At 51.4% G+C, this 22,925-nt stretch overlaps 3 protein-coding genes across 3 annotated transcripts; all 3 read right to left on the reverse strand.

The window, feature by feature from the left end:
• Positions 1–1,148: 1,148 nt before the first annotated feature.
• TGME49_274120 (hypothetical protein) lies at positions 1,149–8,335 on the reverse strand. The gene is made up of 9 exons (XM_018781715.1): positions 7,983–8,335; positions 6,910–7,144; positions 6,351–6,470; positions 5,772–6,053; positions 4,940–5,188; positions 4,063–4,178; positions 3,374–3,494; positions 2,663–2,834; positions 1,149–2,170 (listed from the first exon to the last, which is right to left on the reverse strand). The coding sequence occupies exons 1-9, from the start codon at positions 8,232–8,234 to the stop codon at positions 1,693–1,695; spliced, it is 2,025 nt and encodes a 674-aa protein (XP_018636752.1). The 5' UTR covers positions 8,235–8,335; the 3' UTR covers positions 1,149–1,692.
• A 2,654-nt stretch (positions 8,336–10,989) lies between these two features.
• On the reverse strand, positions 10,990–18,560 carry TGME49_274110 (glycoprotease family protein; the record flags this gene model as incomplete). The annotated part of the gene is made up of 6 exons (XM_002365971.2): positions 10,990–12,440; positions 12,825–12,917; positions 13,502–13,599; positions 14,095–15,790; positions 16,529–16,671; positions 17,062–18,560. The coding sequence occupies 6 exons, from the start codon at positions 18,558–18,560 to the stop codon at positions 10,990–10,992; spliced, it is 4,980 nt and encodes a 1,659-aa protein (XP_002366012.2).
• A 1,834-nt stretch (positions 18,561–20,394) lies between these two features.
• On the reverse strand, positions 20,395–22,893 carry TGME49_274100 (hypothetical protein; the record flags this gene model as incomplete). Its single annotated transcript, XM_018781714.1, has 3 exons — positions 20,395–21,031; positions 21,567–22,589; positions 22,801–22,893. The coding sequence occupies 3 exons, from the start codon at positions 22,891–22,893 to the stop codon at positions 20,612–20,614; spliced, it is 1,536 nt and encodes a 511-aa protein (XP_018636751.1). The 3' UTR covers positions 20,395–20,611.
• Between the last annotated feature and the right edge of the window lie 32 nt (positions 22,894–22,925).

A 22,925-nucleotide genomic window follows, 5' to 3' on the forward strand; every position in this document is an offset into this window, starting at 1 on the left:
GCAGCGACGCCAAGAGCGTCTTAAGGTTGATTCCAAATGCTAAAGTCTAGCGTGCATCGGTCCCTTCTGTGTTTTGTTTCTGGGAAACAAGAAAACAACTGATTGGCTCCCGTTGACGATATCAACCTTTTGTTCAGTTTCCTTTCCTTCTTTGCCTTGTGTTCTTTTCGTTCACCCTTCGGTGGTTGAGGCACATATGGGTGTTCGCTAGAAAGGCGCTGTTGTGTGGGAATCTGTCGACAGGCGGGTCTCTTTCAAACTCCGACAAAACGGTCCCTTTTTAAAGCAGTGTGCATCACAAAACGGAAACGTGTGACCAAAATGTTTTCGCAAGCTGCTTTGGTTCGTCAAGAAGACAAAAACCCAAAGGAAACAGAACCGCTTTCGAATTTTCAATAGAACGGCGAGAACTGCCTTTTTCTGGGGGATACATACTACGGGTTGGAATGGCGCTTAGAGAAGGTAATCTGGACTCTTTCTTGGCGTAACGTTGTGTAGTTGGATGTTGCGTTCATTCCTGCATCCACAACGACGGTGTGTAGCATTTCGTCTGCTCAGTCCGTGTGAAACGTGAGACCACGCACACGCTGTTATGGTTTTTCAGAATTTAGAAACGTGTGGGCTGAAAGAGCATTGACACATCCATCCAATGCGCGCCGCGTATCACTTTGTTCCTCAGAGAGACCTACACATCTGTGCCGCCACGGACACAGTTCTGCCTGAGCATTTGAGATCCGTCGTCTGCGTAGGAAGCAAAGCTCGCCAGTGGAAGAAACACAACTCCTCTACCAGTCTTTTACGTCTCGGAAGGGATGATGTTTCTTGACTGACGAGTTTAACAAGAACGGAACACGTGCATCTTGAAATGACAAAGCATTGACACCTTCGTGTCCTGAGAAGCTTCTGAAAAACCTGTGACTCCCCACAACTTGGGCGAAAGGCGCTGACATCGTTGCCGCACCTCCGTACACAGCTAAGCATGGCCCACATGGACCCGTTTCAAGATGTAAAGTCCTTCCCGGCTTTTGTATGCTGAACCCTCTGGTCTGGTCGGCAAAAATGTGTTCTTTTTCTCTCGCCAGACACAGACAAGAAGCACAAGGTCCTCTCTGGAGGAAAGCGGCTTCAACTCAATGAGCGAGTCCTCTTCGAAATCGCCTCCTGTTTGTTTTTTCCCTTTGTCCATCTTAAGCGACTAAAGAGTGCCTGGCCTTCAAATGAAAACGCGAAAAAAACTTGACACTCTTAGACTTTCCGGAAGAAGCCAGGCGTGCTTTTGGCGCCCTCTCTGTCTGTTTCTCGACAGCAATGCAAAACCTCATGCAAGCTTCCAAGTCATGTCCCAATCAGCTCTTTTCCATGGAACAGTGCAGGCGGGCTGCGCGTCCAGACCCACCACGTGATGACTGCTTATTGTCAGGAAGTTTCTGGTCAGCTGTGAAAATTATGATTGCTACTCCTCCATGTACTAAGATGTTTAATGTGTTGGGCGCCTGAATGGCTAATCATAATACTGCACGAACAGGAGATCTTTGGGCTCTGTCCTTGGTTTCGTTTTTACACCTGCGCCTAATACATGTCCTGGAATACACGCCTCTTCAGCAACCCCAAACACAGAAGTATGCACATTCGTAGATCTGCAGACACGGCTAGATACTCACAGAAGCAGATGCATGTTAAGCGGTTGTGTAACTACTGTTTCCGGCTGATGGCTTGTTCGGTTATGCCTGAGTCGGCGGGTTCCGTCGCGATCGTCGCCGTCTTCTTTTCAGGCACGAGACGAAGCCACCGGTTGACAATGAACTCGAGCACACTGGCTTCCACGCCCACGACGGAGTTGAAGATGTATTTTCCGACGCAGAGAGTGACAGAGAAGAACTGCGGTTCCACTTTCAGCGAGTTGTGGCCCTCGCGAGACGATTTGCTTTCTTCTTTGGGTGCCGACGCTCCGGGCGCCTTGCCCTTCTGAGACAACACCGCTTCAACAGCTTGCATAGCAGCGGCTGTAGAGACTGGACGAAATTCATCTCCCGCGAATCTCTTGGGAACAGGCAACACGTCTTCGGGCCACGGCTCGAAAAAAAGCGACACTCCCGGGGCGATTTCAAGGCCCTCGGGGTAATCCGCGTAAGGATTTCTCGCGTGGCGGAGCATAGGCGGCACCGGACACCTGAGGGAAACAACAGCAACGCTTTTTCTCTCCCCGGATAACTCACTTTGAGTTTCGCCCCTAAACCGTAGTCCTCCCCCCGGGTTCGGATTGGCGGGATAGGAATCCACCGAGGACAAAGTGACATGAATCAAATGGACATCAACAGGAGAGGCGTCAGGGGAAGAATCAAGACAGATCGACGGACCGAAAGAGCGAGTGGAATCACGAACATGGCAGTGGCAGTGAAAGAAACGCGGCCCCGCAACCAGCTACAGTCGACATGCGCAAAATTCCTTTGTTCCAACGTAGAACCGCAGACGAAAAAGAGTCTCTGATCCAGAGAGTGGCAAAGAAACGCGGTACGGGAGGGCCTCTTTTTTTCATGGAGATCCAGACAAGGAGAGAGTCCATTTCCAACAGAAACTGCGATCTCGAATGAGCTGGTACAAACATCTAGCAAACAGAAGATCGAGATACAATGTCCCGCCTTTTCCGGCGCATGCAGCTTACTCCACTCGCTCGAAGTCTTCAATCATGAACTTGGCTGCAACGTCGTTTTTGCACGGAACGCATCCATCCACGTAACGCCAGAATCGCGTGTCTGCACACAGACGTTCTGTTGCCTCAAATCGGTCAAGGCCTGGAATGTACGAGGCCCGAGCTCGATTGCGAAATGAAGCGGCTGAAACAAAGACAGAGAAAAGGAATTCAAAGACGACCTAGAAGAGCGAGAGAGCAAACGTTCAGTTAGATGGCGAAAAACGGCACGAGAAAGACGAAAACGCGACTCGAAACGACAGTGGCGAGATGAGAAGAAAGAAACGCATGTCGTCGAACCCTCGGGTTGCGAGACAGAAGAACAAATCGGAAGAGATACAGTCATGAACAGAGCCGCGAACCGACGCCGGTGAATCACCTTCTGACGAAGAGTTTTTCCTTTGTAAATTTCTCCCTTGGCACTTCGGTCCATAGACAGCTACACAATGGAACACACAGAAAACACATGCATACGCGCATACATGCATGCAGACCCAAGCATATACACGCATTTACCTATACATATACAAATACATACACACGCATACGTATACGAACGTATCTAGATACAGCGACACATACGGTGGTTTCCACGAAATAGCGGAGAGAATCTTTTCTTGGGCGCCAGAGAGGGCCTTTTGTGCCCGTGAACGGAGTAAATCATTTCAGAGGACAGAGACTCACACGCGTGAGGCGCTGCCTCAGTTGGAGAGAGGGTGAAACCGAAAATGGTGTAGATGTCGCTGTAGCAAGATTTCGTGAAGATGTGAGCAGACAAGACGCCGTACGGCTCGAACACAAAGACCTGTGAAAGTGGAAGCGTACATATCAAATACAATGATCCGAAAGCGAGCAGACTGTAATTCGAAGTGGCTGGAGGTGCAACAGGGTGTGGATCCACGTCGAGAGGCCGGAGACAGTAGGGACAAACTGGCTTAGGGGCGAGACCGGGAAAAAAACGCGAGAAGACAGTTTGTCGACTCCAAAAGCAATGCCTCCCGAGGCAAAGAGTCAGAACATCCATGCGGAGAACGCGAGCCAAGTACAGAAAACGAGAAAGTCAAAGGCCTTCTAGGTTTACAAAAAAAGAACAGCGATTAGAGGCACAAAAGGACACACAATTTCGATATGTGTACTGTTGGCTTTGAAAATGACAGCATTTGGTCCCGCGGTCAAAACAAAAGTTGAACATTCAACTGTTTCTGGAAACTCCTTCCGATATGCACTGCGGGACAGTCGCCAAAGTGGAGAAAGACGGAAGGTCAAAAGGAGAACGAGGCGGCGAGGGGCAAAAGACACCGAAGAACTGGAAAAAGCAATTAAGGCATAGACGAAGAGTAAAGAAACGAAACAGAACACGTTCAAGAGCCTACCCGAGAGTGGAAACAGGCAATCGAGAGCCGTGACGTCGCTGCGCATGAGTTGAACAGCGAGATCTTGAAAGGAAGAGGAATCCGGACGTCACAGGTGTACGCTGAATCGGCCAAAACTGCACGCAAAGGGAAAAAAGCCGAGAACACTCGGTATTTTTGGTGAGCATCAGCGGGTCAGAAACACGGAACACATGTCAGCCGCCCGCAAAGTGCAAGGAGAGAGGCAAGCAGCCATGTACCCCTAGCTCATCTTGAAGAGCGGTCCTAGGCGAACGCCTGGGAATGAAACCTGGAAAAAACGGTGCACTCAAATGAGTTATCTTTGATCCTACTCTACCCACCGCTCCACTGAACAAACACGATTTGGACTCCTACAGTACACTCTAAACGCCTTTCCCACATCACGACTGTGTGTAGTTTTCAAGAACCTTCTTAAGCGCCGTTTGTGTTCCACACTTCTCCGTCACAGAATCTCTTAGTCTTTTCCTGCCTCAAGAGCTTTCTGAGCCTGGCAGAGCTAACTCTCCCGGCTTAGCATCCCTTTGCGTTGAAATACTCTTCTGTTGTCGCCTTTAGTTGGATTTGGAAGGACCAGAGGCCACAGATGTAATATGAGCTGGGCTGAGAATTATGGGAGCCAGTTTGTTCCCTCTCTACCATTTAAGTGTGTGCAAACACACACAACAGAAGTACAGCGTTCACGCTTAGGGATGCAGTGTCCAGACTTGCGTGGAGCTTAATGCTAACATTTAGAAGAATTAGCATGATCTACAACTACTGTAACTGCTGTGTTTGAATAGTGGTTAACTTTTTCTTTTCCTTTTCCAGCTTCCAAATAGACTACATATTGAAGCGCGTGCATTCAGACTCGTCCGACCTATCTCCGGGTCGCCGAACACGGGGACGTTTTTCGGCTTCGTCGCACTGTCTAGACACTCCGCAAGACGTGCTGTGAAGTCCTGGCCCTTAGGTTCTGCCACCAGGCGCCCGTTGGGCCCGACAATTAAGCCGCTTTTTCGCGTTCGCGGAATTCCAACGCGATTGGTTCCGATCATCACGCCTGAGGTCGCGACCAATGCGTCGAGATCCGCCGTGGTGTACGGGCCGGTCGCGGGCAAAGTGGTTTCTGAAAGAGAGACAGAAACGGGAGGCGACACGGGGGAGACACATCCGAAATCGGAAGCCATTTTGGTCGTTTCAGACTTTGCTCGAAGACGTAGTCATTCTGTAAACCCTCAAACAGGAGACATACGACAAGACACGAGCCTATGGTGTTTACCACACCTTGTTTCCCGAATGTCAAAGGTGTAGTTTCCAAGCTTTTGAAAAAACAGGTGGGGTCTATTTCCGTACTCGCTGCTCGTCAGAGCTCGCACCTGGTGTGCTTGGTGAGGTGTTGAGAGAGCAGTGAAGGGACATAAGAAAACTCCTCTCGTATTTCGTTCACTGGTGAAACGCGCGAGGCTACAAAAAGGGGCTTCTGCTTGGCAGAAGGCGCATTTCGTCAGCTCGTGTTTCGTCTTATAACGGAAAAAAACTGACGTCTCCTTTTTATGAAGCCTTAACCCCAGTTTCTTCCCTTGTGTTTTCCGGTGTTTCCCTCTATCTCCTGCTCCCTTCCGCGGGGTTCACGCCTTGCCCTTTGGTCTGCTTCTTCAGGCTTGCCTCACATTTGGGGGATGCAAGCAACTGGATTCCTCAGTTTTTACCGTGTCGCGGTTTGAGAGTGCTGTAGCAAAGTGGGGGGTCCTGACGCCGCCGAGGAGCACGCACGACGACGAAGGGGATGTTGAAGACAGGTGAGACTCGTTTGAACTCGTCTTTGTCCTTCCTGTCTTTCTTGTCTGTCTGCGAAGACCGAAGAAGGAGAGCGAGGGGGTAGCCGGACCGCGTGCAGATCGAGAGAAAGTGGCGGCCGGCTGGGAGAGGCGGCAAGACTCCCTTGAGCAGCAAGGCGTCGGTGGAGCAGTTGCACTTCACTCTCCAGTTATCTAAAACCATGACAGACAGAAAGAGTGGGCAAGACAACAATAACACAGTGTATCCATGTCCTTAATACTGTCTTTTCGCAAGACAGGTGTAGCACAAGGAGAAAGGCAATGGACAACTGTCCTCTGTGTCCGCGTCTCGTTCGACTCATCGGCGGCCCAATCAAGACTCGTCACGTTCTTCTTCCACTGAACACCGATTCTTTCCACGCCTGCTCTCACCTCTGTTGCTATCTCTTTGTCATGCACTCACATTCGACACCTGGTTCCGCCGTACTCTGGTTCTCTTTCTGCTCTTACCGATTGACAAAACAACCTCAAGGCCCGAAGGCAAGGGCTGAAGAAGGCCGATGAGGAACGGCTGCTCCCTCTCGGCCTCAACAATGGACGTGTAGCTGTCGATTTCGAGGACCGCCCTCGCTGAAAGAACAGCCACAAAAACGGCGAGAGCTTGAAGCGAAAAGGACGAAAAAGATGAGACACAAGGAAGACAAAAAGCTCACCATGTGACGCTGTCAAAGCAGGAAAAACGACATGACCGTGGATCGATCCAAAACAGTCCTCAAGAAAACGCATAAATGTCGAACAATACAAAGGCTGGTGTGACGACAGAGCACATGAGAAGACAAAGCGTATCCACAGCTTATTTCGGTTGCTGCAGCAAGACAGGAGGGTCATCCGCAACGCGACGGAGAAACCTCAACATGCACTTTTGAGAGGACACGAGGTCTTCTGGGTATCACGCTCTTTCCTTGTTTACCAAGCCACGCCTGTTCGTGGATGTCTTCCTTAGCCCACAATTCAGACCTCTGTGTCTTTGTGCTTTTCTCTCTTTTCCATCAATGCCTTCTCAGCCTACTTTTGCGGCTGCCCTCTGGCGGGTCTGAGAGGGAGCCCAGTTGGTCGAGGAAATCGACTTCAGTGTATGGGGGGCCGTCTCTGTCTGATCTGCGTTTCATGGCCTCTAGCGGAAGAGGATAGAAGTCGCTCAGAGGATGCCTTTTCACGTTGAGAAGCTCCTGCAACATGGACGCATTCTCCGCGTGCTTGTGCTGCATGTGCGCGCCGGATCCCTTATTGAGGAAGTCAGGGTCCTATGCATGCACATGCGAAAAAACGAAACGGAGGAGAAAACAGAGATATGAGGAAGGTCAGCTCGCGACTGTCCAGCCTACAAGAACGGCAATTAGCAGGAGAAAGTGACGCCGAGACAAACAGATCCGAACAATGCGCAGCTAACACGAGGGATTGACTCTCTGGTGGCCGAGGTTCCATTCAGCGACATATTAATATTTATATGGCGGTACGTATCTCCATTTATTCGTGGTAGTGTGTTCTTCCCCATTAGTAAAAGGAGGACCTTGCCGCCTGTGATCTCTTATGTAAACTTCAGCTCGACCTCTCTAGTTTTCGAGGAGCACTTAGCCACGGTTGGACCGAATCTGTGGCGACGCTGCTCAGCTGTCTTCAGCAAGGACTGAATTAGCACGACGGAAGAGCACCACATCCAGAAACAGAGTCGCCTGCATCTGCGGGTTCTTCATTTTGACTAGGATGTGGCTTCGGTATCGTTTTCTTTGCTATCGGTCTCGAAAAGAGACCAGAAACCCAGAGAACCACGGACTAACCAGAAGGCGACTGGAACAAGCCACAACCTGTTGCTACTCCTCTAACGAGATGTTGAATGCTACAGTAGATCGGAAGAACGGAAAGAAATTGCGAGTGTCTCGTTCGAAGACACGGAAGAGTTTAGGAGAATGAAATCCACGCGTTTTAGCCGTCTTTATCAGTTTACTGGGGTGGTGGTGTACAGCAACAATAAAGAACTTAGTTGTCTGTATCTCACAATGGAGTCAAATATGCAGTGTCCTAGGTGTATAAAATGTCGACTCTTCCGGATTCAATTTCTTTCCTTTCTCCAGTTCCGCCTACCCATCTTGTCTCCCGCTCGTTCAGGGCAACGTGGTCGCACTTGTAGTCGATGTATTGCTCGTAAGATGCAAATATGTCCCGGATTTGATTCGACAAAAAACTGGGTGACGGATCCTTGTCTCCGGGGGTTTGCTGCTGTTCCGAAAGAGCTGCAGAGCCAGGATTGCCCACCGAGGCAGAAGCTTGTGGGGCTGGAGACGAAGCCGCGCCTTCCTTCGCACCACCCGGGCGCACAGGAGCAATCCGCTTCATTTTGACAAGAACGAACAGAAACTCTGCTTTGCCACTCAATCAGGGGTATGGTTGACGACTTGGGTTGGGATGGTATGGCTGCGTGGAGGTTTCCTCGAATTGTATCGCTAAATTGAAAGCGATTTAGGCAGCTTACAACCCGTTCAATACTTCTGGTACTTTCAGATCATACTAATGGCGCGAAGGGAGGTGTGTCTCAAGAAAAGGATTGTTCTAGTGTCGGTGTCATTAATGTCGGTGGCGAGGGGACAAGGACAAAAGCAAAATTGGCGGATGTGTCTTCCCTAAACACCAGAAAACCAAGAAGAGAAGCAGAATCTTGTGGTTCGAGTGTGTCTAACTAAACCCAGGAGCCAACGAGAAGTGTACTGGTGTTTTCGAACGGAAACTTCTCCATCTCAAAACAGTTCGGGACCCCAGAACCAACAGTCTAGGCAGCCGACGCCTTCTAGGTGGTCACTTAGCTACCACGACGAAAGGGGGGACGGGAACATCCAGTCTCCCCATTGTCAGCGCAGATGGAAAATTCGTTAGTGTTGAAAGAATGCCTCAGCAGCGAGGGGATCGTGAGCTTTTGGTAGAAAGGAACGAACGGCTCTCAAAAAAAACGGAAACGGTGTAGTGTACCGGGTGGAAACGAGCAACGCGTCACCGTGACGTTTCTCGTGGAAGGGGGGGAAGTGAGACTGGAGAGCAGGGGAAAGGAAACAGAGAACGGAGCAAAGGGAGACGGCAAGGAACACGAGAGGAGAGACTCAAACAGAAGCTTGACGGGTTCTGGATGCAGCTCAACACGCGCAGGGATACGAGGGGTGGGAAAAAATGACACCCTTTACGAATTACAGGCTGCAAGGCGTCGCGAAATTAGTGTGGAGCGGAAAGACATACGAAAAAATGGAATCTCGGGAAGGGTCGAAAAATGATCGGATAAACCGAGATGTCAAGGCAAAATTACGCTGGCCTGGGGTCTGCTCGAGGTAGACCTCCCTGCGGTAAGACACGGAGAGGGCTAGAGGCTTGGCGCTCGCAAGAAACAAGGTCTGCCGCAGAAGGAAACCGCGGAAGATTGTACAGAAGAACGATACACAGTGACAGATCGTTTCATCCAACGCGGGAGGTGAAGTTTAACTGTGAGGCGCTGTGAGAAACGGAAAAAATATAACGGTCACAAGTTGCCTCCGCGCCGAAGACGGGGAAGTGGCTTCTGCCTAGCCTAGGCGGTAACTTGGAAAATACGAAGGCGAACGCCGGGGAACGTGCACAAAGGTACACGAAAGAAACGTACTGCCTCTATGGTTCTCAACAAAATTGCAGAAAGCAGCTGATCGCAAAAGTCGAAAACAGGAAAGATCATCAAGCCACAGCCAGCAGTGACACCTGCTTAACCCGAAGCCAGGACCCAGAGCATGCTGTGACCACGGGTAGCTCGTGCGCGCTCATCAAGAGGCATCGCACGAAGTGTACGAGCTTCATTCCAGTGCAACGCTCACCGAGCAAGATTTCTCGTTCCTTTTGAAACAGAAAGGACCTGCAGAACAAGCAAAAGAGATGTAGCGGTAGGGGAACGCGTACAGCCGGGTCACTGCGGCGAGCGTTCTTAGTTGAAGGCACCTTCTCTGCCTCCCCACGAGTGACATGAAGCATCGCGAGGAGGCTCTGAATGAGAAAGGTCGTTTGCGCGACAAACGGTTGCTGCGGCATTTGCTTTGCTGAAACACATCTGGATTAAAGTGAGACGCAGTCTAACACTGCGAGAAAAGGACCGTAGCCGGCGGGACAAACCTAGGTTGAGCGGCGCAACGTTTGCACTGCAACCCTGCAAGCTGGAGATAGAGACTTGCTCGATTGATCGTGGCAAATAAAAGGGGTGAGGAACGATTCATCTTGCATGTTTGTGGTGGATCGTAAGCTTCCGGGTGGAAAAAGCGAATAATGGCTGCTCATATTCATGTGGGATGCACTGCGGCAGGAAGGGCGGGTTCGGCAGTGGCACATCGGAAGGCTCAGTACTCCATGAACTCGATACCGTCGATCGCCCTACACATATGTATATAGGATTCCGCCGTTACAGCCACACTGACGAGACGCAGGTGCACCCCCGCACAGCTGTCCAAACGTGAACTGGAATGTACCTTTCATTCCTTGAAGCCTGATAGGAAAGGCGACCAAGAGTGGAAAATCGCTGCATTTGCCGCAACTTCTGTAGCTCGATGTTTAACGCCAGTATCTGCCCATAGTACTTTTGAGTAAGTCTACGCGGTAGAGCGATACCTGTAATCATTTAGAGTACAAAGTTTACTGGTATATGGGGTACTCCAGTCATGACAAGCCTCCTTTCTCCCATATTTGGTAGCTTCGCTACGAGGATATCTATGTCTGCTCAGACAACGTCTACCAACAAGATAAAGATCAAGATACACACAGAAAATGAGTGCTGCCTTGAAACAGTGACCGTACATGCGAGACCTTAACACGGGTCGCCTGTAGCATTGGATCCAACACACTGTGGCATGCAAAGCATCTGCTCATCTCGAGAGTAGCGCCGAACCCGTGAAAGTCATTCGATTCTGCTGCACGTCTCCGTTGTTTACGAAACATTCACCTGACCAGTTCAATACTGCGTTCACCGATACCTAGGAGAGCAGCTGCAGACTTGGGTTCCTCTGGCACAAAACCAATGGGCAGCTGCGACAGCAAACTTCGCGGTGGAATACGCGCACAAGAATCATCCGTTCTTCAGACACGGTATTTTTGACTAAGGCAGTGACTTTGTTTTCACAATCCAATCGAGAACCAGGAACTCGACCTTCGAGAGGAGGTCGTTTGCACACAGCGATATCCCGCCCAGCCAGCGAGGTGTAACAAGTTTCTTATCGTTACCAGCCGCAGCCATGAATTTTTGATTACGAAGATTACTCTCATTTCCATCGTTTGGTGACATGTAATCGTCTTCGCCTGCATTGTGTAGCACTCGCTCTGGCTGCTGCGGCCTCTCCTCTCTGCCCAGCCCCAGAGTTTCTGTCATTTTGCGACTCACCAGATTTTCTATGTGATCAAGGTCGAGGCGTTTCTCTGACTCGACACTCCAGTCTTCAATGTCTGTGTCAGCGTCAGTCTGCGTTCCATTCTGAAGATCTCTTCGGGATAGTTTCCCGTCTGGTTGACTCAGTGTCGCCTCTGACCGGTGGACGTCGGTCAGTGCTGCACCCGAATATCCCGTTGACATGTCCATGCATTTCACTGCATTCACGGCTGCCCACGCTATCATTACCCCGTTGTCGTTGCATAGCGGCTTCGAGGTCCAGAATGTTTCCCACCTGTCTACTCTACTTCCACTCCGTCGAAGGTCACCGCTATCACCCCTCGTGCAAAGCCCTAAAGGTGCTGTCGGCTTTGGTATAACTCCATCAATCGCCACTTCGGCACCAGTGGACTGGGACCCTGGTATTTTTTCTCCAACCAACCCCTTCGTCTGCTCTTGATGATGACCAAGAGAACACGATCCGTCGAAATCGAACGAACCCTCGGGCGACAGAAAAAATATCGGTCGCCTCGTCTCCTGCGAACTCAGAGAATCTTCTTTTAACGCGGATACAAGATCATTCAAGTCAACGCGCAAGCGACAGTAATGAGCAAATGAAAAGGCGCGTAGTTTTTTTTCTAGAATGCCCCGAAGGTCCGTGTCAGAGGCACCTTGTTTTTTTATTTCCGGAGACATGGCTTCTGCACTGCGTCTGTCCTGGTGACGCAGCTTCTTTTTCTCGCCTTGTTCAAAAACGGAAAGTTCGTTTTCACCGTCGTGTGCGACTCTGTGCAACTTGAATGCTTCTTTCTTTTCCGGTAAGTGGGTGTCTACCGTAGCGAGAAGTTCCTGCCGACTGGATTCGCTATCTTCGTGGTCGCTGGACTCTACGAAAGATGCGCTCCCGCCACGTCGTTTCTGGGTTTCGAGAACTGTAGTCTCTACATGTGGTGCTGCGCCGAATTTTGCGGGCGACGTCTCGTGCCGACCGCCACTAGAGGGACATAGAGAATCGTGTCGACCTGTCAAGACTTGCTGAGAGAGGAGTGAATCTGGAATGCGACGTGCGAGGATTTTGAGGCGATTCTTCAGGCGCTTGAATTCTTGCTCGTGAACGGATGTGTCGCCCCGCGACTCGCAAAGCTTTCGGAGACGTCGACGTAGCGTCTCGTTACAAGAAACTCCTGTACAGCGACGGGCAAAAGGGGAAAAAGGTCAACTGCGAAACACGCGAACAGATCGACAGCACCCTCCAGGGAATGGACACGGCAAAGACGGGCGAAGAGAATCGAGCATGCATGCGTAAAACAGAGGTGAAGGCGCACGCCACTGTCACCGGCATACTGGTAACCGCGACTCGACTCCAGACACACTGAAGCGAGCCAGAAAAACCCAAAGGCAGCAAAGCAACAGAGCAGGGGATGGGGGCCTATGAAGGTTGAGCCGCAAGCTCCCAAAGGAATTTGCGTAGATCCACGTGAGAAGTAGCGTGGGCTGCAGCAAAGAGAGATCGTTTCTACTTTCCTGTCAATATTCCTCGACAAAAAACTTGCAGGCATGTAGCGTACCTCCGACGACGGCGAGTCTCCGCGGAAAGTCCTCAAGAAATTCATACAGCCACATGGTCTTCCTCAGTTGGTCCTCGAGATGCTTGAAAACGGCTGCGAAAAAATGGACACGCGCAAAAAAGGAATCAAGCCCAGCATTAACAGTGCTTTACATAGTACACCCTTATTTTTCGGGACAGGAGCAGCTTAGAAACAACTGTAACTTCGTTCTATGTTCCATGGCCCTTTGAGTTCACTGCCGCATGAAGATCAGCGACGCCTGTATGCACCAAAGCGGGGAGGACAGAGAAATCGAACACCCCCCTCCTTGGGCCGCTAGTCTGGCGGGTTCACTCTTGTATCCAGTGTCGTTGTTTCGGATCATTTCGTGCTCCTTGGAGGCCAGCAGCTCCAGGTAGAGGCAGTTCGCCCCTCTTCATACGTGGCTCTAAACGTGGTGGAAGAGGACAGCAAAAATGCCAAGCACATCGTCAGTAAGGAATTGTCACTAGCTCGCTTGTCAGTCAAACAGAACATTTTTATGACGAAACACACCCCGACGGTTCCGACAGAATCTGCAAATATGCAGAGCCTGCTGCGCGTTCTCTCGTCTGAAGAACACCATCACGGGCTAGCGAAACGGAAGGTACCTACCACATGACATCCACCCCCAGTGGCTTTTCAAAGACTTATCTTACCTGCTTGGAGGGAAGCGGCGAAGTCACATTTCGCCTTTTCGTCTTGGTGACCCATTTTGGACACCGCCGCCGCGAATGCAGACTTCATTCCCGAGAAGCTGCAAACGAGGACGCGCATGCAATGCGAAAGCTGTCATGAGAATTCACTGGGTTCTTCAACGGCGCCGCAAGAGCTGGCTAAAATAGCGATGATGGGAACCTGGGTGAGTGCCATTGACGTTCTCATCCTCCTACAGGACTATACGTCCAGAAGCTCAGGAATTCGAGGAACGAGACCACTTTCCCAATGCACGCATCTACTTCTGGTGTAGGAAGTACGATTTTTGAATGGAGACATGCCCGCAGCTCTCCATCAAGTCACGTTTACACCTTAGCTCCGGCGCTCCCGGGAAACCAAGATGGCGCCCAGAGGGTGGAACTTCAAGCGCGTGTTGGGCAAGGAGACTTCGAGAGAGACTGTCCTCCCCCATCCAGCCACTGAACGATTTAAGTGTCGTTACTCTCGCTCTCTTTTTCGCAAATGGATTCGTGAACTCTTCATTCCTGCTTCCGCCCTTTGATGCCCGCCTGTGATTCGCTCGGGCATGTCCTACCTGAAATTCAAGGTCTTGGGTTTCAAAGAGAGCATGTTTGGAAGAGGGACAGCCTTGTCATTTCCTGAAGCTGCCATCTCCTCCATCATCGCTCCTCCGTGCCGCCCCTGCAGTGCCGCGCCTCTTCCAAGAGGCGCCTCGCCTCCAGTGGCTCCACTAGTACCTGAGGCGCTTTCTTCACCCTCAGAACTGCTTTCCCTTTTATTTGTTGTTTCAGCTGCTGCATGCGAAGTCTGAAAGCAGACGCCGGCGGCACTCGAGAGAGAGGGAAGAGAAGGCGAAGAGCAACGGAGGCATGGGGAAAGCGAAGGGGAGGTAGGAGGCAGAGGCATGGCCGGGTAGCCAAGGGCAGGTGCTGATGAAGTACTAGAACGAGCGTTGGAGGCAGAGATGGACGACTCTGGAGAAGAAGCCCCTGTCATCAGACAGCGCATCGACTTGTCGACAGCCTCACCGACAGCGTCGTCTTCCGACTGGCCCGTGTAGATGCACTGGAGGCCGTTGACGCATCCATCGTGGTTCGCCTCTTCCGGGTCATCCCAGCTTCCCCAGACTTCCACGAGAAGGTCTTTGGCGACGTTCCTGGATTTTTCGTCTTTCAAGAAGCAGCTGTTTGTGGAGTCTTTTCCCGGTCCATCACCGTCGTGGTCGTTCGTTCTCTCTCTCTGTAGTCCTGATGCATCCCCTCTCTCATTTTTCTCTTGGTGTCCGTTTCCTGGGGTTTCCACTCTGAGTCGTCGGTCTTGCAAACACTTTCTTGACTCTCCAACAATTCTCGCCGCCCCGATATTACGTCGCTCCTTACCCTCGTCAGCCCGCTCCATGCCCGCCTCTTCCTCCCCCTCTTCGCTTTCCACTTCGTGGCCTTTTTTAATGTCACCACCTGCTCGGTCTGCCGTTCTCGGGTCTCCAGAGGCTCTGTGTCGACTCCTGGCAGGAACGAGAAAGAGTTTCGGGCGCAGATGGAGGTGGTAGTCTTCGCATGCTTTAACTACACACGAGAAAGTGTGGCCTCCGGAAACAAGAAGAGCGAGAAACTTAGGCGGTAAGGCGGACGCGGGAGAACAGCTATCCCCCTGTCTGTCTGAAGCATGCTGCTGTTGCGAGGAGTCTCTGCCCGCAGAGAGGAGGTGGCCGTGAAGATGATTGACAGCCAAAACGAGTGGCACCCCTCTTCCTCTAGAAACCACCTTTTCGTCTGCACTCCCAGTCGCTCCTTTAGCCCAAACCACGCGTCGGAAAATCTCTTGTCGCTCTTCGGCGGACAGCCAGGAACGTTCCCGACCACTCTGTTCTTGAAAACCCTCCCCTCCCGCGGCTCCCCTTCCATCTCCTTTTGTCAGGTCTAAGCTGGTCTCTCTGGCCTCTCCCCCTTCCGCTTCTGCTGATCCCCCTCGCTTCATCTCTCCTCTTTCCATGCACTCAAGGCCCCAACAGGGACTCCGACCTTGGTCTTGTTCTCGGACGTAAGCTCCGCTGTCGTGCTTTCCCACCCCCGAGGACGCATGCCGGAGATGAGGCGAGTCGGCAAACGACGCAGAGATCTCCTTGTCGCGCACCGCCTCTTCTGCATCTGCCCACACCTCAGTCAGTTCGCCCGCAATTTCCAGAGCCGCTGACGCACCGACGGAGAGGCAAGGAACGAGCCCTGGCCCTCGCGTGAAAGCAATGACGTCGATATCGAGGAGTGAGACGCCTGGACGGAAACGGACAAGAAATCGCAGATGAACCAGAGCAAGGGGAAAGAGTCGCTTGCACCCACCGAGGCGCCCATCTGCATCACTGGGGCAAACAATGAAAATGACACAAGGACGTGTCACCGTATTAATGTGAAACCACAAGAGTGAAAGACCCTGTGGCGAATTGTAATAACTTGCTTGTGGCTGATTACTTTTCTGACAAACTGCAGGGAGCGCAAAATTCAAAAACAGTTATTTGGCCGATTTTTCGATGTACGACTAGCAGGAGAGCAGCAGCTGGTCCGCAGTCATCTCACACAGGCCCTCCACACCAAATGTATACACAGAAAAATTTACACAGGAGAAGGTTTCGTTTTTTAGGCGCAGAACTTGGTTCCGCTACTCTTTGAGATCCTAACCATGGTGCCACAATGGCAATATCCTCTGTGGGCTCTTGAGTGACCACATATTTACTACGTGTCTCCCCAGTTGTGTCTGAATATGGCGTTTCCTGATCGACAGAGAAACACAGATGTTCACGGCATGTTCAGACGAGGCTTTAAGCACGGCACTCGTCGTTCGCCCCTAGGTCGAAACGCGTGTTTTCAGGAGCACATAAATTCGTATCTCTGTGTGTCTGCTTGAGTACGGCACGTGCCAAAATCTCGAGGGAACAGCACAGATTCATGACAGGCGTCGTCCGCAGCAGAGACGTGAAGCCTTGCAATTGCAAGGCTCCCGGTCGGCTAACATACCTGCCTCCTGGAGAGCATTTCTTACAACCGACTGCATGCGCCGGTCGTGTGCCGCAGCGGCTTCCGATGGGTGAACTCCTCCATACTTGATGAGAAGCTCTGGCTGCGGAGTGCAAATGTTTGCCAGAATTCTTCCACTCTCCCTGTAGAGGTCGCAAACCGAGAGCCAAGACGAAAGTAAGAAGAAGCGAACAAGAGGGCTATGAGCGCATGAAGCACTCCCGAGGCACGGATATACAGGAAGAAATGTACAGAGGACAGCACGACAGCGAATGCAAAGAAAATGAACATGAGACACAGGCAAGCCGAAGGGTGATGAAGTGTAGGGCACACCCGCGAGCATAACAAGGGCACGTCTTCCACGATCGAATAGAACCCATGCCGTTGTAGATAAGGTCAATCCACGGTCTTTTCCATGGGCTTGTGCAACAGCTGAAGCTCTTTGAGCATAACCATTCTCCTCAAGTTCTTTGCGCAGTCTCGTTTCGGCGTATTATGTCCTTTGCGTTGGCTCGACTCTCGCTGTCTCTCACCAGTCGACAATGCCAACACACGTGTCGTCGCAGGATGTCTCAATCCCAAGGATAAGGGTCTGGCCTCCTTTCCTCTGTTTCTCATGGTGCGTTTTCCGTAGATTGTTCCACCTTAACCGGATAGCCTCTTCGGACTCGATGGTCATATTTTCCTCCTGAATTGGAAGGGTGCCATCGGGCACCTCTGAATCTCCTGTCTCCGAGGCGAAGTTCTTGGGACCCTGCCTCACGGCTCTCTGTTGCTCACGGCAGGAAGTCTGCGCGAGACCATGCAGTCCGTCGTTTTGGAACTTACTCAGGTACTGCCCCGTTTCCCTGCGTCGAAGAGACGCTCTTGGCTTGTCAACCGGAATCTTTTCATCTGTGAGACCTTGACGAGGCGCCACTTCTTCGCCAGATGTCATTGATCCACTCGTATCCCCCAACTCTGACTGTGAACTGTCAAACGACTGAGTCGCAGTCTTTTGTTTGCAGTCCTCTTTGTTCTGCATTCCCACCGGTACCTTGTGGCAGGGCATGGAAAAAAGAAGACTCCTCGTCCATTGCATCAGGTACGGCACGCCATAATCCGTGTGCGGTTCGCGAGTAGCGCATCCCACCGGCCTCCCACCGCCGAGACACCTCCGAATGCGATTTGTCGTGTCAGTGTGCTTCTCTCTTGTCCATAAAAAGCTGCAGGAGTGTGGTTTCCACGTCGCCCTGGCTTCTTCGAAGACGGTCTGCCGCCACTCATTCCCGAACCGAGAACACGCGAAACAGAGGAGCGGCGTTTTGCCACCGCAACCATAAAGCAAATCTTGCAGTGGTAAGTAAAAGTTCTGAGGCTCCCATAATTTCCGTAAACCGCGGACAGGAAGACAGGAGAACCTAGACCGCCCGTCGCTCGCTTTTCGGTGTTTTGTCGCTGAACTCGGACAGACATATGGTGAGTGCCATCGCGTTCCTGGCGCTGATGAGTTGCCATGCCCAGGTGTACAGACGCTCCACAGCGTGGACGCTGGGTAGGCTTTTCGACGACGGCAGCACGGGAAGGGAGTTCGGGGAGCTGATGTAAACGCCTCAGCATCCAAGGAACTTTCCTGCGAAATCCCCTCTTTGCCGGACCTCAGGAAGGCGCACTCTTGTCGGCACATAGTCCGATGGGACCAGGATGCCCCCGACGGCGGAACGAGGAATCGTGTCTGTGTCGACGCATTGGTTCGCAACTCCGGATGTGGCACACGGAAGGAGTATCCAGTCGTGGATGTGAGATCGTTCAGAAATCCTGGTTGAAGAGAGAAGCGAACTCCCAGCGGGGAAAACGACTCAAACCCGTGATGGGTTGAAGTGAAGGGAGAATTATCGCGAAAACAGAAGTGAACGGATTGGAGGCGGGCTGACCGAGGAAGTATCGAATCCGCAAGACTGGACGGAACGAGACGCAGGAGGGAAATCAGAAGCACAAGGCAGGTGGGGGAAGTGCGACAACGGTAGACTGGTCGCCGGATCCCCGAAACCATTTCGGTTTCCAGTACAAAAGAGTGGCACAAGAAGAGGGGTGAGAAGCCAGACACTGCAAACACCCGCAGAGCTTTTTCCCCGTCTGTTGCGTATACTTGAATTCAAAACACGCTCAAGTCCTTCTGGATATTTTTAAAGTGTGAAGCTGGGTTGGCGGCGCCCTTTTGTCCATATTAATAAAACGGAGGCAAAATGTAAAAGCCCTAGGAAAACAGTGTGTGCGTCGGTACCGCCGCGCTTCCCGAGAATCCGTTGAATACTGACTTTTGCCGAGACTCGGCATTGCTGTCAGCACGAAGTCGATCCGCGTTCCTTCAGTAGCAGTATACTGTAACGTTATTTAGAAACGATTAAGAAGAAGCTGCTCCCTGTCCGAAAGTGGGCAACCCCTAACAGCGCTCACCAGGTGGTGCTCGTTCTAGGAAATCACCCACAGAAAAAGCCTACCAATCATCAGAATTTTTTATTCACAGCGTGCGCTTTCTTCCGATTTGCAAATGACTCGACGTTCGAAACTTCCTTACAGAAGATCCTGCAGACAGGTGTCGGCTGTGAGGCGCGAATGGCAGTCACCGCAGCAGCGTTGTCAGTCTCGGGCGCATTGCGGATCCTATAGAAAATGAAAACCATGAGTGGCTTTTTGCATGAAACACACTGAATGGCCCCGCCACATCCAGGCTGAGGTTCTTGAAGTTATACCATCCAGTCCGTGGAGCGTGAAAGGAGAAAGCCACCAAGAAGTGAGAAGTGTGTCGATGTGTTGCGCTGAATTGTGATTAGCTGACCCCAGGAGACACGCGAGGCCCGCTTTGCGCCTCGATATCGAAGACACGATGGTTGAGTTGAGAGTGAAAAAATTCTCAGTGTTAACGAATCACACATCATCTACAGGAGACCACCGTTTCACCACGATTCCACATTGCCAGAGCGTTAATCCGCTCCTTAAGCTCCCAAGAAAAAGACCAGCTGCCTGCAAGGGTTGTTCCTATTATGGTGATGGTCGCAGCTCTTGGACGTCCGTGGTGCATCTACCAAATATGCGTCTGGCGTTTTTGTGCATTTTTCTCGTTTCGGACTGAAGGTTGAAGAGGTCTCTGGTTTGCGAATGTGCTTGTGTGTGTTTCCTGTACGGATGGAAAGTGTAGGTGTGTTGTCACGGTGTAGTGCTGCGACGAGTCGTGCCCGATCCTCACTAAAATCCGGGGTTCTCTGGCTTGCTTCTTCGAAGCAAAGCCTTCCGTAGTGTACCTCGACATCTTCCTCGCTCCGTCATACAAACGAGCCGAGAGTAAGAATCACGTTTTCAGTATCGGGACGCACAGGATCCGCCCGAAATTGACTATCGTACCTACTTACAGCCTGCTAGACTAGGGTCGTTGGCGGGCCGCAACAAAGAGCATGTATGACAGAATCATATGGAGTGTTCTGTACAGTATTACATTGCGTGTCTTTCTGCTTCACAAGGGTACGTGCAGATTTGTTTGTACCAGGGGTTTCCGCAGTTGTGTGTATGCTGCTAGTAGGAGTTATAGTCATTTCGTCATGCGCCGTCCCACTCACCCGTGAAGAAAACGCGAGAGGCGCGCTTGGGAGTAAACCTCGATTTAGCTCTTTGCGTATGTAAAAGCAAGACCCGCCACATCATTCACAGGCTGTAGACTCAGGCAGTTCTCTGGAATTCTGACCGTAGAAATAGTGGAGCCGGCGAGACTGACTTTTGTAAACTAACCGACGCAGGCGTGTAGTTTTGCACGAAGAACGGCCACGCACGAAGCACCTGCCTCTTGGGACAAGAATGCTCATATATGGAAAATAGAGGAGTCACCAGCTTGTGACGAAAAAAATGGAAACGTTTAGAGTCATCCGCGTGGCTGTAGCGTGAAATGACTTGCAACTAGGCGAGTTCGAGAGCGTCTGACTGCCGTGCTCACAGGTGTGAAATTCAGGTGATGAAAAGAATTAAGGAACACAAGACTCGAGAATTTATATATGAGCTGACACTCGCTCGACGCCCACCACCCGGTGAGCTCGCGTTGCTCTGTACAGTTTCTCATTTTTCCTTCATTTCTTGTAAAGCCTTTCGAGCACCTTCTCTGAACTTTTTGCTGATGCTCTGATAACGGGGTTCTGGCGCCCCCCAGCCGTCGAGGTACAAATTGTGAAGTGCCAGACTAAGGAAACGAGAAGAAAAGGAAGCGAGGAGTTTAAACGAGATGTCATTCGCCTCCTTGTACATCAACACAATTGTTGCTCGGCTGTCATTCACTCCTTCAGGCGGAACAGAATGTTCCGGTTTCTCCGCTCCGCCTGTGGATGATTCGATTGCCTTCGAGCCTGGCGCAGCATAAGTCAGCGCCTCTGTTGGAAGTACTGTTACAGCGAGGGAACAAGATGGTTTGAAGGTGCACGACCGGAGAGCTTGAATAAAAGCTTGAACCTCCTTGTAGAGAGCGTCCTTACAGCCGGCATCCTGAAACATGAAAAGCAAACGAAAATGGCTTCGCATGTCTTCTTACCACTCCGACGGCGCAGTTTAGGTGTCAAGGTGTAACAGTCCGTTTGAGGTCATTTGCTGTCTAGACCCATCAAACGGGAGGAGGCACTTGAAAAAAGTCGAATCTGGGTCGGCCATACACAGAGGAGTATTCTCGAAGTATCGAACAGGAGAGCGGGACATAAAGCAGCCGATTCGTATCGCGTGGGCGGTGCATTTTTCGAAATCATGGGGAACAGAGTCAGGTGAATTTACGGGCCTGCGCCAGAGAAATGCGGCAGTTGGAATAATCGATGAAAAGGGGAGGGGAAAAAACGTAAAATGGGATTACCAGCACACTGCGCAGAAGGAGACAATGCAAGTGGGGAGGTAATGGATAGCAAGCAAGAGAAACCTGGCTGAGGGATGGAGGGTCAAAACATGGAAATACGGCCGGCCCCCGGCGTTCGGAGTGCGGTCGACAGAGAACGAATACATCAAATACTCTCAGAGATCGGATCCTGTGTCTCACCATGTTTCTTGGCACTGAGTTCGCAAGTGCCCTATGAAAGCCCTTGAGAATGTGTTCCGGATTTTTGTTGCCGACAAATGTAAAGACCAGTGTCTTTTCGATTTCTGGCGCGAACAGAAGGCTCAGCGCTTCTTGTTCCTCCTCCGCCTTTAAACCCTTCTCAGCTGCATGTCTCCGTTGTGTGTACCACTCTTTCCAACCCTCTAAACTGTCACGGTTCACATACACTGCAACTGCGTACGCCCTCGCCGCGGGAATCCAACAAATGTCGTGCATGCAGCGAGGCGCGACGGCGACGCAGTCGTGAGGAACCGGCGCCTGTTTTCCAAAGGTCTTTTGGGGCAGAAAGGTCTCCGGGAAATCAACGGCTAACACAGGTTCGTGGAAACGTCTTGGGGGCTGTGGCTTTTCTTGGCTGTCCGTAGGCGAAGCGCACGCAACAAGAAGGCTCCCCGAGGAAACTCTCCTTCGTGGTCGGAAGGGTAGGCTAGCGACTAGTTCGAAATCCTCTCTTCGCTGCGATTGATTCCTCGATACATAGCTTGGCGAATGGGCCTTGCGCACGCGGGAAGAATGCAAAGACGGCGGCGTACCGAATAAAGGGTTTACGGATGAAGGTGAGGGCAGCGTATAAGCATAGGATGGCAAGAAATCGCCGTCATACAAAGGTGAGAGGTACGCGGAGGAAATCAGACGACGGTGACCAAGATCGAAATATGAACTCCCCAAAACAGAAGAAGTCAGTGATGAGTCTCCCGCGCTATTTGATGTTTGGCGGTGTCTCAGACCACCGGGTAAAGAGTTGCAAGAAGATGGTTGTCTCCGCAAGGCAGCAAAGGCTCCAACGTTTCGTCTAGATCCCCAGGAAAAACGAAGCTCGGAGCTAGAGGTGCCACCCCTCAGACGCGGTGCAGAGGAAAGGGAATGCTTGGAACGTTTGGAACAAGCTTCAAGTGACGCGAATCGAGAAGCCGTGGGACATGTCTCCACTGTTAGGCTTGGTACAACGAACGGGTAAGTACGCTGCGAAACAAAAGGGACACAGCACAACAACCGGAAACGCTGGTAATCCACAATTTTGCAGTTTTGCAGTGTCGTTATTGTCGAAAGGATCGCGGACATGGCGACAACGACAAGGCCTCAGTCGTGTTACCACACCCATCGAACCACGCACGCGTGTCTACTCCGTCGATTCAGCAAATCTAAATGATCGAGCTCTCTTTCTCTGACTCACCTGTTTCCACGCATAGTTGCGCTCCTGACGACAGCATTGTGCCGTGAGGAAAGGCGACATCACGCTAAGACAAGGAGTGACGGCCACCATCATGGCGCTCGCTGGAGGGACGGGCGAAACTATTT

This window comes from Toxoplasma gondii, chromosome VIII, assembly GCF_000006565.2.
Source record: "Toxoplasma gondii ME49 chromosome VIII, whole genome shotgun sequence".
NCBI lineage: Eukaryota > Apicomplexa > Conoidasida > Eucoccidiorida > Sarcocystidae > Toxoplasma > Toxoplasma gondii.